At 44.9% G+C, this 13,508-nt stretch overlaps 2 protein-coding genes across 13 annotated transcripts in view; one reads left to right on the forward strand and one right to left on the reverse strand.

Moving 5' to 3' along the window:
- The first annotated feature begins 1,215 nt into the window (after positions 1-1,215).
- On the forward strand, positions 1,216-8,429 carry DRG1 (developmentally regulated GTP binding protein 1). The gene is made up of 9 exons (XM_007061562.4): positions 1,216-1,503; positions 1,877-2,000; positions 2,647-2,822; positions 3,931-4,000; positions 5,177-5,346; positions 5,804-5,934; positions 6,159-6,326; positions 6,736-6,858; positions 8,303-8,429. Exons 1-9 carry the CDS (start codon positions 1,462-1,464, stop codon positions 8,400-8,402), a joined length of 1,104 nt encoding a protein of 367 aa, XP_007061624.1. The 5' UTR covers positions 1,216-1,461; the 3' UTR covers positions 8,403-8,429.
- A 2,767-nt stretch (positions 8,430-11,196) lies between these two features.
- Positions 11,197-13,508, reverse strand: part of EIF4ENIF1 (eukaryotic translation initiation factor 4E nuclear import factor 1) — a 36,528-nt gene continuing 34,216 nt past the window's right edge. For all 12 annotated transcript variants that reach the window (XM_043529265.1, XM_043529264.1, XM_043529262.1 and 9 more), the window contains one exon: positions 11,197-13,106. In XM_043529265.1, the coding sequence (XP_043385200.1) occupies positions 12,865-13,106 (242 nt within the window). In that variant the 3' untranslated portion in view covers positions 11,197-12,864. The remainder of the gene's footprint in view (positions 13,107-13,508) is intronic.

Consider the following 13,508-nt stretch of genomic DNA (forward strand, 5'->3'; position numbering starts at 1 on the left):
AGGACCAAGAAGCCACTATTTACCCAACCTGATCTGTTTTATATACATATTAGCTACAGCTGCCCTGCCCTCTTACCTTGAGCTCTGAAGGGGATTCCTCAGGGTCTAAGCTCCCTTTCTCCATGCAACATTTGCTTTGCTTTATTTGGGAAACTGGGGAGGGTTATGCAGCCAAGAAGGCCTTTTTTAAGGGCCAAGAGAGCCTGCACTGCTCATCACAGTCCACCTTTTTGTTTACTGATAAGATTTACAGATCCACCATGTCACTCATGTGGAGGGAGATGTCTTCCTTTTGTAGTTTTAAAACCGTTATTTTTTTATGAAGAAAGATTTTGCTGTGTGCTTCAGTGAGACATTTAAAAACTCTCTCATCCAACCCTGAAATCTTCTTCATACAAATTGTCATAGTTTTATTGCCTTGGAATTGCAGCTGGAGGAAGAACTAAGAGTGGGGTCCCTAGGTGCTATGGTAATACAAACAACAGCCATAATAGAAATAGGAGTATGTTTTCCCACAGACTCATAATTTTCTGGCACCTGCCTACTGGTTGAAGGTTGTGTAACCCACTGGGCCTGTAATCTGCAGAGAACATGAGTTGTTACGTTCTCCTCAGCTAGAGTTTTAGCTCAAGCTGTAGTGGCTTATGCGTTTAGTTACACTGGGAAATCCCTGGTTCAATCTCTGTAGCACATCCGCTGCCTTGCAATGGGCAACCATGATTCCCCAGCCTCTCTCCAGCCATGCCTAGTTGGTAGGAAAGAGGAAACCCTTGAAGATATTTTATTTTCTCTTAATGTCTCTGAAGCAACTAGAGCTGCTCTTTGACTGGCGTGTTTCCATTCCCCCCTCCCCATGCAGGTTGCCAAGCAAAGGCACCTAGTAGGAGGTTGGAGACTGAGCCAAGGATGGGAGCAGGCGGTGGGGCAGCTTCCCTCCAGTGTTGTGCCAGGGCATCTCTAGGGTGGCCCACTCTAACCACACTGCAGACAGCGCAGCGTGCCAGGCTACACACATCCCACGCCTTGAGGCTTAGGTGAGGCCTAGGGAGGCTGCGCGGCGCAGAGGGCGGTGCTGACGCCTAGGGGGCGCTCAGGCCGCAGACGCACTAGCTCTGTGCCTTTGAGGCTCGTCCTCCTCGGGTTGGAGAGGCGGTTTTATGAGGGGGAGGGGCTAGGGCGCAGTTTCGTGTGCGGGCGGGGCTCTCCTCTGGAGGCGGTGGCTTTGGGGAGAGGCGGAGTTATCTGCCGGAGTGGGGGGGTAGGACTTTGGGCGTGGCTTTGGCTCGTAAGTGGGCGGGGCTACGTTCAGGCGGTGGCCGGCTCCTTTGGCCTGCTGTGGGAACTCGGTGGAAACTCGCGAGTGCTGCCAGGCTCCCGCGAAGCTCTGCGCCTGCGCAGTGCTGGGGCTGAGGAGCGGGGCCGGGGTGGCTGGTCGCCGAGCGGGCGGGGATCGTCGCCAACATGAGCGGGACATTGGCCAAGATCGCGGAGATAGAGGCTGAGGTACCTCCCCTCCCCCCCCCCACCCCGGGAGAGCCGGGCACCCGCTGACGGGGAGGGCCGATCTGCCGGCTCCCCGGGGAGCGGCCGGAGGCTGCTGGCTAGGCCAGCTGCGGGTCTCCCGGTGCCGGGCGCTGCGCCGGCTGCTGCCCCTTCCCGGCCCCGGGAGGCCGTGGCGCTCCCTGCGGGGGGCCAGGCTCCGCGCCGGGGTGACGGCCCCGCAGGCTGCTGATGGGGATCAGGGCTCCTGGGTTCTCCGGCCTACTCGGGCGGCCGGAGGGTGCGGGGGGCTCCGCGGGCAGAAGGTGCCGGGCCCTGGCCTCCCCCCGGCGGCCTCCCCGGTGGGTCAGTAGCGTCGCGCTGTGACTTTCTGCAGATGGCCCGGACGCAGAAGAACAAGGCAACGGCTCACCACTTGGGGCTGCTGAAGGCTCGCCTGGCCAAGCTGCGGCGGGAGCTCATCACTCCGAAAGGAGGCGGCGGCGGCGGCCCCGGAGAAGGTGGGTCGCCCCTCGGGAGCGCCGCTCCAGAGGTGTCACTTCCCGTTTCCGGGGGCAGTGTGTGGCGGTAGCGGAACCAAAGGGGCGTCTGTTGACTTTTGGATGCCCTAACTTGCTCCTAGGGTATGTCTACACGGCCGCTGGGAGGGCGCTCCGCCGTGCTGGTGGGCAGACTCACTGGATCCGCTCCAGCGAGCTACTAAAATTGGACTGTGGCGCTGCCGCAAAGCGTGTCCCCGATAGTCTCAGAATAGTGGTGGCAGCTACAGCGAGCAACCAAGTGAGGTTTTTTTTCTTTGTTAGATACAGCGCGTCAGACAGAAATTGCTTTAATCTCTAGGTATTTGGTATGTAGATTTATTTAGGATGTAGTGAAACGGCTGCATTAGCAGAGACCTGAGATTGGCAATTAATGGAGCACCTTCCAGTAGCCCTCATTTTTAAATGTGAAAGTGTAGTCCATGTTAGGTACATCTCTCAGAATTGATACTCCATATTCACCTGAGTAGGTAGACTGTGCCTCCATAGTAAAGCTACATGGACTACACTTCCTTCCCTTGGAAAGTATATGTCATACTAATGGGCCTCCTCTCCAACATCAGAGCACCTTTGAACTTTCTTGTTAATTTTTTTTATTATGTTGTAGGTTTTGATGTTGCAAAGACTGGTGATGCTCGAATTGGGTTTGTGGGTTTCCCCTCAGTGGGGAAATCTACTCTGCTGAGTAACCTTGCTGGTGTGTATTCTGAAGTGGCAGCATATGAGTTCACCACACTAACTACTGTGCCTGGAGTCATTAGATACAAAGGAGCAAAGATACAGGTGAGAACATTTTGCTCACAAGAAGGAGGGGTGTATAGCTTGGCTCTGGCTGTAGCTGAACTATCTAGTCTGCTGTTAATAAGTTAGAGGTAAAGTAGTATGTGGGAATGTTTTGAGAAGACACGTCTAAAAACCTTTTTTTGAGTTTTAACTTTAAGCGGTTGTCAGTACTTCTCACTGTGCTTCAGTGGGAAAGTCCTACAGCAGGGGAGTTCTTCCTCATTTCGTATAACACAAATCACCATGTTTCATTCCACTAGTACAGAAAGGGAATTAAAGTTTTGGGTGTTGTGGTGGATAATCAGCTGAATATGAGCTCCCAGTGCGATGCTGTGGCCCAAAGGGCTAATGTGATCCTTGGATGGACAAATGGGAAATCTCAAGTAGGCGTATAGAGGTTCTTTTACTTCTGTGTTTGGCACTGGTGTGACTGCTGCTGCAACATTGCATCCATTTCTGGTGTCCACAATTCAGCAAAGATGTTGATAAATTGTAGAGAGTTCAGAGAAGAGCTACAAGAATGAATAAAGGATTAAAAAACATTCCACGTAGTGATAGACATAAGGAGCTCAATCTATTTAGTTTAGCAAAGAGAAGGTTAAGGCGTGACTTGATTACCATGCCCGAGTATCTACTTGGGGAACAGATTTTTGATAATGGGCTCTTCATTCTATCAGAGAAAGACATAACATGATCCAGTGGCTGGAAGTTGAAGCTAGACAAATTCAGACTGGAAATAAGGTGTAAATTTTTAACAGTGAAAGTAATTAACCATTGGAACAGTTTACCAAGGGTTGTGGTGGATTCTCCATCACTGACAATTTTTAAATCAAGACTGGATGTTTTTTCTAAAAACTATGCTCTAGGGATTATTATGGGGCCTATGTTACATAGGAGGTCAGACTAGGTGATCTCAATAGTTCCTTTTGGCCTTGGAATCTATGAAAGCTATGTGTAGTATTCAAAGGGGAAATAATTGTCTATTATCGTTTACTCAGATTGCCAATAGATTCAGTTAATATTAGAAATGGGATGAGGTCTTCTTCCTTTGTGGGAAGAGAGGCATTCTGTACATAATGGATTTCCTTCCTCTCTTCTAAACACACAGCTTCTTGATCTCCCAGGAATTATTGAGGGAGCTAAAGATGGGAAAGGAAGAGGCCGGCAGGTCATTGCAGGTGAGTGTTGCAGGGCTGGAGGAAGCAGTCAGTCGCCAATTTATCCATTATCTTTCATGCTGGGGAAAGGCCAGGTTTCAGAGTGGTTGTTGTATGGGTCTGAGATGGCTTTCTGGGCCCTGGAACTCCTGATATGTGCTGCCAGTATTTCTAATGCCGTGGAAGCATTGGTTTCTTTTTATGATGAAGTGAGTTATTTAATTTGTAGACAGTGGAGGCGTAGCTATTTTCCACTTGCATGGCTAGATTGCCTGAAGGTTGGGCTTTTCCTAGTGCTGAGATGTTTTGTGTCATCATGGCTTCTGCCCTGAAGTGCACTAATGCTTCAGAGTCCGACACAATTTCACATTAAACAAGGCTGTTTTTAATTTCTCTCTCACACTTGTTTCCTATGCCTATTATTGTGGTATCAAAACATAGACATCAGGATTATTTCAGCCACTTAGACTCTGACCTAAAGAATCAAACATCTGCATTAGGTGACATTATTTGACCAACACTTAAAAGACTGGTAACGGAAAACCAAATAGATTATAGGCCAAGAAAATATAGTGATGCTTTAAAAATGTGACATGACTTATTCTTTATTGGTTCTCATGGGTTTCACTGACTTCATCATGCCTCGTCTTAAATTCAGCCATGAAATAACTTATTGCTCACCTAATGTGCCAGTGTAGTGGCACTGAAGATTGAAGTCCTCTGTTAAACTGGAAGTACAGCTCGGATAGTGGGAGTAAGCGTTCCCCACATTGCTTCCCCAGCTGACTTCAATTATTACTTCTAGAGGTAAAAAGATAATTAATTCTCCAGGGCCATTCAATCATTGGCCTTTCAGTGTGCTATTCAGGGTATTAACTAGGTAGGTTTAAGTTCAGACTAGATGATTTAATGGTCCCTTTTGACCTTAAAATCTCTGAACTTAAGGTTGACATTTTTATGTGACGTAAACACCAGAAAATAGACTGAGACTAGAAATTCAGCTCTTGTAGACCTCTGAACAAAGTTCAGAGGGTAACTAAATTGTAGTTGCTACCAACCTAGGTAGGGTTCAGCCCACTGATGGAATCTCATCTTGTCACCAACTTTGATGGATTTTTATTTGTTTGTTTTTTTTACTGGTATTTGAAAGGGTGTGTTTATTTACCCTTTTGAGGAACTTTATTTTCTGATCCTCAGTTGCTCGAACCTGTAACCTAATTCTGATTGTTCTGGATGTACTGAAACCACTGGGACACAAAAAGATAATCGAGAATGAACTGGAGGGCTTTGGAATACGGCTGAACAGCAAGCCCCCCAACATTGGTTATAAGAAGAAAGATAAAGGTGGCATCAACCTCACAGCTACTGTAAGTATGGAAATTGCAACAGGCTGTTATGATGAGGGATTCAGAAAGCTGCTTGATTCTAGGAAGATGCTTTTGCCATGAATGGAGAATCTGGAGGCACTGGTTCTGTGATTAGGAAAGGGTCTTTCTTCTGCATCTCGGGTGCCTGTTCTTGCAGCAATGACCTTTTGGAGGCAGTACTTGTTGTAACTAAGTGAATGGAAGTGCTGCTTCTGAAAACATCTTACTACAGCCATTAGTGGGACAAGTGGGATCAGTAAGATACTACCGTGAATTGAGGTTCCTGTCCACTAGCCAGAACCCATCTATGCCAAAAGCATCCGCTCCAGTGATGTGCAATATATTAATTATTTCTGGTTAGTAGGCAGTTTGTGCTAGGTGCTGGCATCAGTAATTGTAATAGCTGACGGAATGTAAACTTCTCCATTCCCTGTCTAACTTGTGTCTATGTGTACAGTGCCCTCAGAGCGAGCTAGATGCTGAAACAGTGAAGAGCATCTTAGCAGAGTATAAAATTCATAATGCTGATGTCACGCTGCGCAGCGATGCCACCGCTGATGACTTAATCGACGTTGTTGAAGGAAACAGGTACTGTGTCAGGGCATGGAAATCCTGCTGGGTAGCATGCCTACATTTAAATTACAAAAAAGCTATTCTACAAAGTCTATTTCCAATACAAGCCAAGATATTGATTGCAGTTTCACTAGTCCTTGTTTCATACCCACTCTCAGATGGTTTTTCTTATGAGAGTAGAAGGAAGTAATTTTGGGTGTTGCTGACATCCTCATACCACTGTTTCCTTCTCTTTGCAGAGTTTATATCCCATGTATTTATGTGCTGAATAAAATTGACCAGATATCCATTGAAGAACTGGATATCATTTACAAAGTGCCACATTGTGTACCAATCTCTGCTCACCACCGCTGGAATTTTGATGATCTGTTGGAGAGAATTTGGGACTACCTGAGGCTGGTGCGAATGTGAGTTCTCATGGCTGCTGGATTAGCTGGGAGTCCTCATTCATCCATTCTAGATATAATGGCTTCTTGCAAGCAGGTACAGAACGTTGTCATCAAAAATCTGTTTTATTTGATAAGTAAATCAGAAGCCATGCAGTTTGTCTGCTGTACAATAGGGATAACAGACAAGAGCTGTTTCCTTGGCTTTGGGATCTGTTTTGCCTTACTTCCTAGTAGGAGGATGAAAGAGATGCTGTGAAAGGATAACTTACAAAAAATCAGGACTCCCACTACAGTCTCAAGAATAATTGTTCAAGATGTGATTTAGGGTGGTGTGGAAACAAGACCCTGCTGTGTTAAAAGGAAGATTGGGAGTGGGGGGAAGGGAGGTAGTGCTTGTTATTGGCTGATTGGTCACTCTGTATTGCAGCTACACCAAACCTAAAGGACAGTTACCAGACTACACTTCTCCTGTGGTGCTTCCTGACTCCAGAACCACAGTGGAGGATTTTTGTATGAAGATTCACAAAAATCTTATTAAAGAATTTAAGTAGTAAGTACTGTCTGCAAAAGACTGTTACCATATGCCAGAAATGCAGTAACCCCCCCCCCCCCCCCCCGCATTCTCTTTCCAATGGTATATACTGGGCCAAGTGTTTTTTTACTTATTTCCCCCCAGTATATTTATAACTTGAGGAAACTGCAGGACTTGACTTTCCAGCCTGACTGGAATAGAATTCTGTTTGTCTTCCATTACTATCGGCAGTGGTTAGACTACATGACCCTTGTGGTCACTTCTAACCGAAGTTCCCTGTAAGCTGTGCAGCAGCCTGTTTAGTGCCATGCAGGTGCTCAGGGAACCCACCCAGCTGGAACCTGCCAGGGGAGGCGCCAACTTCCCCTCTAGCTGGGGGGTGCTTGATTTTTTTTTTTTTTTTTTTCCCCTCTCCACTCCAGGCCCCGCCCTGCATCTTCCCTGCTTCCTCTCCCAAACATGCCCCATTGTTGCACCCCCCTCTTCTCCCCTCTCCCAACATGCCACAAAACAGCTGTTCATTGTGGGTGGGAGGGAGGGGGAGGAGTTGATCAGTGGGGACAGGATGGAAGGAGCTTGGCTGCCAGTGGGTGCTGTTGCTGAGCAGCACCTGCTAATTTTTTTTTTCTGTGGGTGCTCCAGCCCTGGAGCACCCACAGAGTTGATGCCTATGGGGGTGATCCTTCCCCAGCCCCAACTCAGCCCTGGACCAGCTGGGGCGCCAGCCCCGGCCTGGACCTGCTGTGTATGGTGAGGAGGCGCCTATCCTGCAGCCCCAACTCTGGAGCTGCTGTGGCAGGGAGAGGTGCCTCTCCCCCACAGCCAAGGTTTTGCTGGGCAGAGTTCTCTCTTCCCCCTGCTGTACTCCTGGAGCACTCCCATTCACCCCCAGCAGGAGTCCTCGCCTCCCCCCCACCCCAATACTCCTGCCCCAGTCCTGAGTACACCCCCAAACTCCTTTGATACCATCCGCACCACATGAATTTTATGTGCACCAATATGAACGTGATGTCACACATCACCTCCATATTGGTGCACATAATTCATTCTGCACATGTGTGGGAAAAACTAGAGGGAACACTGCTTCTAACACTATGATTCTATGGTTAGATTTAATGTTTCTTTGCTATTCTGTCTCTGGCTTACTTGCAAAATGCTCTCCTGGGACTATATATGTTTAAAAGCCTGAAAATAACTAATCCACAGCATGATTGGTACTCTACCTATCTGTACAAGGGACTGTTTTGCTTTGCTTGCTTAATAATAGCTGTGGCTGCTTCTACTATTCATTTGGAGTTGAGACAAAGACCTTTTGCCCATATACGAGTACCTGCTCAAATGATATCTTTTTATAAAGCTACCTTCTGTATATACAGAATAGCACCTGCCTGTCACAGTAAGCAGGGTGTTATGTGGCACTGCCATGCCTTGTAAGTTAATTTTTTTTCTCTCTTCCCTTCAGTGCACTGGTCTGGGGTTCGTCTGTTAAACACAATCCGCAGAAAGTTGGCAAAGATCACACACTTGAGGATGAGGATGTCATTCAGATTGTGAAGAAATAAAATTGTTCCTGCTAACTTGCCATGGGGGCTGACTTTGTCAGTGTGACTTTCTTCCCTTATGCTCAGCTTTGAGTGCTGTTGAGCAGTTAAGTGGAGGGGGAAGATTATGTTGACAGTTGCTTCCTTTATAGTGATAGACTGCCAAGGCTAGAAGGATGTTTGATTACTGTCAGGCAGTGTCACAAACCTGATAAAGATCTGAGACGTTTCTCTTTTGGGGACATGGTGTGAAACTAATGTGTTGGGTACTTGCATGCTTCACAAGGGTAAAAGGATTAAAATAAAGCCTTACCAGCTTTGAAAGTTGTATGCTTTTTAGCAGGAAGAAGGGAATTTATACAAGAGTGAAACTAATTATTCTTTACCAATGCAGAACTCATATAAACCCTACTTTCAGAATAGGAAATACCAGCCTTCACAAAAGGTGTTTAAATATTTAAGGGTTTATGCCTTGTAGCTCTGCAGCTGATTCCTCATATCTGGCTGTTGATCAATTATACAGAGTACTGAGGGATGTTACCATCATCTCATTAAATATTTAATTATGCTGCTTGGTAGGGCCATCGGTCTACATTTCACTTTGTTGTCTACTTAAGAATTTACCTTTCTTGGTGCTCTTTTGTGGTAACTTAAGTTCTGCTTGGGTAGTAACAGGATGCCCTTTGTTTAACATTGAATGGATAATTTTGGATTACAGGGTGCAGGATATTCCTGTAGTGTTTCTCCAAAGTTCTGCTACTTGATATTACAGGAGAGTCTTCTGAAAGTCAATTTCCCTTTTAAGATGTAAAGCCTTGCTAGTTTCTTGAGGGAGATCTACAAATTGCTATTAAGATTAAATGTTTAGGGTAAAAAAAAGTTTTAGGTTATGGAATACTTCTGTCTGTCCTCTAAGGCAATAAGGTCATAGGAGTTTTTTCCTTCTCAGAAGTATAACTCTGACTTTTGCAATGTAGAAGTAGAATATTCATGTGGTCTACAGTGCCTGTTACTGCTACCTTTCCAGAAGCAAAAGCATGCTGGAATTTACCTAATGCCAAACAAACTTAATCTGGTTAAAGAATGATCAGTGGTGAGTGCTCCTTGGCTATAAAACTAGCCAAGAGATACAAGAGTTGAGATGTTAAATTTGTATGTTGGCTTGATAATCAAGAGATAATGAATGCTGGTGGAAGCTTTAGCCTGTCTTAGTTTTATACCTAAAAGTAAGCTAATGGTTGTGGTGAAGGTAGTAGAATCCCTTCAGTAACAACCAGCTAGAAAGTCATTTGGGATAACCACTTTCACTAGTAATTTGCCAATGAATTATACAAGGTTCCCTCTGCATAAAGGCCTATAGCATGGAAGGACATTACAGTAGCTTCTCTTCCTGGCTGAGATAAGGACTCATTCACATGAGTGCAATTCATGAGACTACTAGTCTCTTCCATATTCAGTCTAGAGCTTCATTACATAGGTACAAGACTATTTACCAACATTCTATCTCCAGCTAAGTGTACTGTTGCATTTAGGTTGTTTACAGTAAGTGACCACCCCCCTCTGCCCCAACACTAAAGCCTCACTGAAAGTGCACAGAAAGGGAGTTTGTGATAGCTTTTATATTGTACAAATGAGCTGTATTTACTTGAATTTACTGTACTGCTCTGGAGAAGGGTTGTAGTATCTACAGTCATGAGCTGGATTGCATGAACCAGTTAAATTTTGAAGCTGGTTTAGAACTGGTTGTTAAAGGTTTAGGCAAACTCCAGCCTGCAGGATGGTCCTGTCTGGCCATGTCTTCAGCAGCACATCCCTCAGTGCTGCCAGAGACCCAGAGCAAGTGAAGGACCTGCTGCTGAAGTGCCGCTGAAGACCCAGAGCAAGTGAAGGAATTGGTTCTTCAGATTTTGGCAGCCTACAGTCCTTTCCTTATACTTTATCACTAGGCTAAGGCTTGCAACACAGTACAGTAGTGAAGGGTGTTTTTTTTTTTTAAATTCTCTCCTTTTCTCTTCCCCCCAAAAAAGTAGAGGTGGCCTGGTGAAACTACCCTGTACTACAGCACCAGTTCAACCATTTAATAAGTCAAAGATTAAGGTGCTTTGCAGGATTCAGTAGCCTTCTGTGTTCTATAGCAGGGGTTCTCAGCCTCTTCCTTTGAACCCCCACCCCCATGCTATAAGAACTCCACACGCCACCTGTGCCACAACTCTTTCTGCATATAAAAGCCAGGGCTAGCATTAGGCAGTAGCAATCAGGGCAACTGCCAGGGGCCCCATGGCCTAGAGCCAATAGCTTGAGTTAGCTTTTCTCATACTATAGAGAATTTGCAACAGTTGAGGTTTGGAAAAATATTAGCAGTAAGCATCTGCTAGCACAGCCTTTGGCAGCTGGAAAGACCAACTTAGGTGTTTTTTTTTTTTTTTGCTTGAGCTAGTTAACCAAGGAAAAGTTCCAGACACTTGACTTACTGAAGCTAGTGGTAGCTTGAAGTAGGCCCACTTTTATATGTCCCTGTACCAGTGGATTATTCAGACCAAAATGAATAATCTTGTTACAAGATATTTTCACAGAACTTATCTTTACCGTGTAACCACAAGGCAGTCAGAAATACATGACAAAGGAACTAGTTACTGCATTTGGAAATCTTAAGTTAGGGCTCTGATTTACAGCTATTACCTACAGAGTTATTTTCTAAAAAGTGAGTATTTTTGCTTAAAATACCCATGGAATAACATGGCAAGAAGCAAGTCACAGCAACAGGGCAGCTGTCATCTGAAGGGACAGTTCTGTTTAAGAGCAGTTGAGGCAGAAAGCTGGTAGAATTGACTTTTATTTACAGAATGCTATTGGGAAGTTAAAAATTTATGAAAAGTTTTACAAAGATGAGCGGTGATTGTGTTTTACATCATTGACCTTGTTGAGTATGAGTAATAACCAGTGAGACTTTTACTAAATATTTGTGATCCCAATGGATTCCACATTAAAGGTGCCCACCTGCTCTTTCTGCACAAAAGTCTCTACTTATCTGAAACCTCCTGCAGCTTGCTGGCAGTTTATAGAATAGTCAAGTGATTTTCTGCTGCTGGTTTTGCATTCAGAGAAGAGCAAATCCTGGTGAGAACTTGGGAATTTGCTTTCACCTTTTAAAAAAGGTACAGTGTCTGATAAGCAGGTAAGGCAACAGTACTAGACTCCAAGTGAGAAAGTGAATGCAGGAATCATGCAGTAGAAAGATGGGAATACACACACTAGCTGTTCAGAAAAATGAAGCACAGGCTTTAAAAAACCCATTTTTAAAAACAAATATACACAATAGGCTCTGAATACCCTCACCCCTCAAAACAGAAGAAAAAAAAACCATCCAGATTTCACAGTAACTGCATCAATGGATGCATGCTAGATGGGACATAGTGCTGGGACTCCCCTCTACAAATAGAACTGGAGATTAGCATAGAACAAGTTACTGTAGCTATAGTTATGTAAAGAATTAAGGGTTTAAGACACTGAAGAAAGTTAAAGGCTCAAATTGTTGACCTTTAACTTTGGAAGATCTAAATTAAAACAATAGTGCAGCTAACAAGAGGACCAGAGCCAACCCTGCTGTGAGCACTATGACAACCAATACAGTATGCATTTACCTTGACTGAATATGGAGCAGTGTGCAAAGTCTTGGGCTGCAGACTAAAGGACTGACCCTTTTGGCTCACTGCACCACATCTCCTCTTTGAAGCAGTTTCAAGAAACTGAACTATTCCTGCCTTTGATGGAAAAACCACAAGGAATCAGACATTTGTTGTACAAGGATCAAGTTGTGGGCTTTTACTTCAACTTTAGCTACACTGAATCTGCACATTACATAAGACAAGGAGAAATGTGCTGAGAGGGAGACATGAGAGAAACAGCAAGAAGAGAAATCAGCTTTATCTTGTTCACTCACACACTTGGCATTTGCAACTTTAATCTTAAACAAAAGTCCCACATGTACAATGGAGCGATCCAAACCATAGGCACAACTAAAGCTCAACTTATCAGCTACTCTTATGTACAGCTGTATAGGTTCAAAAAAGCTATCCTAGGTATATATACAAAAGATTGTTTATACACAAGTTTTTACACAAGGGTCTATACATTTAATTTTCTGCAGGAGGAACCCTTAGCTGCTCCCTCTCCACCAGAGGATATCAGCACTTCATTCACATATTTTACAAAAACAAAAAATAGACATTTCCAGGATTAAACTGGCTTTGTATTGCATCTAAATGTCTTCAGGCTTCATGGTTCAAGCCATATGGATCCTTCAGTCTTGACCCAGACATGGAGACCAGGACAGGTGCCATGTGCTTTAGTCTCTTGAAAAGAAGTTCTGCACAGAGTGCTAAAAATAAAAGCCCCAAAACAAACAGGTGAAGCACAATGTATACTATCAGGACTCTTTTTCCAGTCTAAAGAAACAGCTACCCAGCCTCCTAGAGGTCACTGCTCACTGCCGATATTCCAGTTCATCTACACTGATGACTTTGGATGGCATGGAAGGGAGGGGCTGCTGCAAAACATCTGAACCAAACCATTTTGCAAGGCCAATAGGAGAACCACTTCTCTGGCTGGTGTGATGGTCAAGCTGTGAGTGTACATGAGGCAGTCCAGTCCGAGATGGCACATTCTGAGGCGTGGTTTGCACACCAACAGCAGATCCCTGTGCTCCAGAGGCTGGAGAGTGGAGAACTATTAGAGGTAGGAGGAAAAAAAAAAAAAGGAGAGTTAAGGCCAGGAAACCCCTTTTTTGGTCCTAAGAGGAATTGTGAATGAACAGCTAATATGGAAACTGGATAGGGCAAATGTGAGCTACTATGGATTTCAGTATTTTCCTAGCCCAATAACTGCACATTGATCATACTGATGCCACTGTGCAGTAGCAGCAACTCAAATTAGTACATTGATGACTAGAGGGAACCACATCCAGATCTCAGCTGAAAGACCATCAGCACGAGTGTCAATCTCAAAGATTAAAGGAGTAATAAGAGTTGTGGGTTATCCAAGGCCCCCCAAATAAGGGAAAAAAGGTAGAGGAGAGGCAGCTGCTCAGCCTGAGTAGATGGCAGAAGCACTAGGAGGTGAAAAACCCAC

Source organism: Chelonia mydas, chromosome 15, assembly GCF_015237465.2.
Source record: "Chelonia mydas isolate rCheMyd1 chromosome 15, rCheMyd1.pri.v2, whole genome shotgun sequence".
NCBI classification, from domain to species: Eukaryota; Metazoa; Chordata; order Testudines; family Cheloniidae; genus Chelonia; species Chelonia mydas.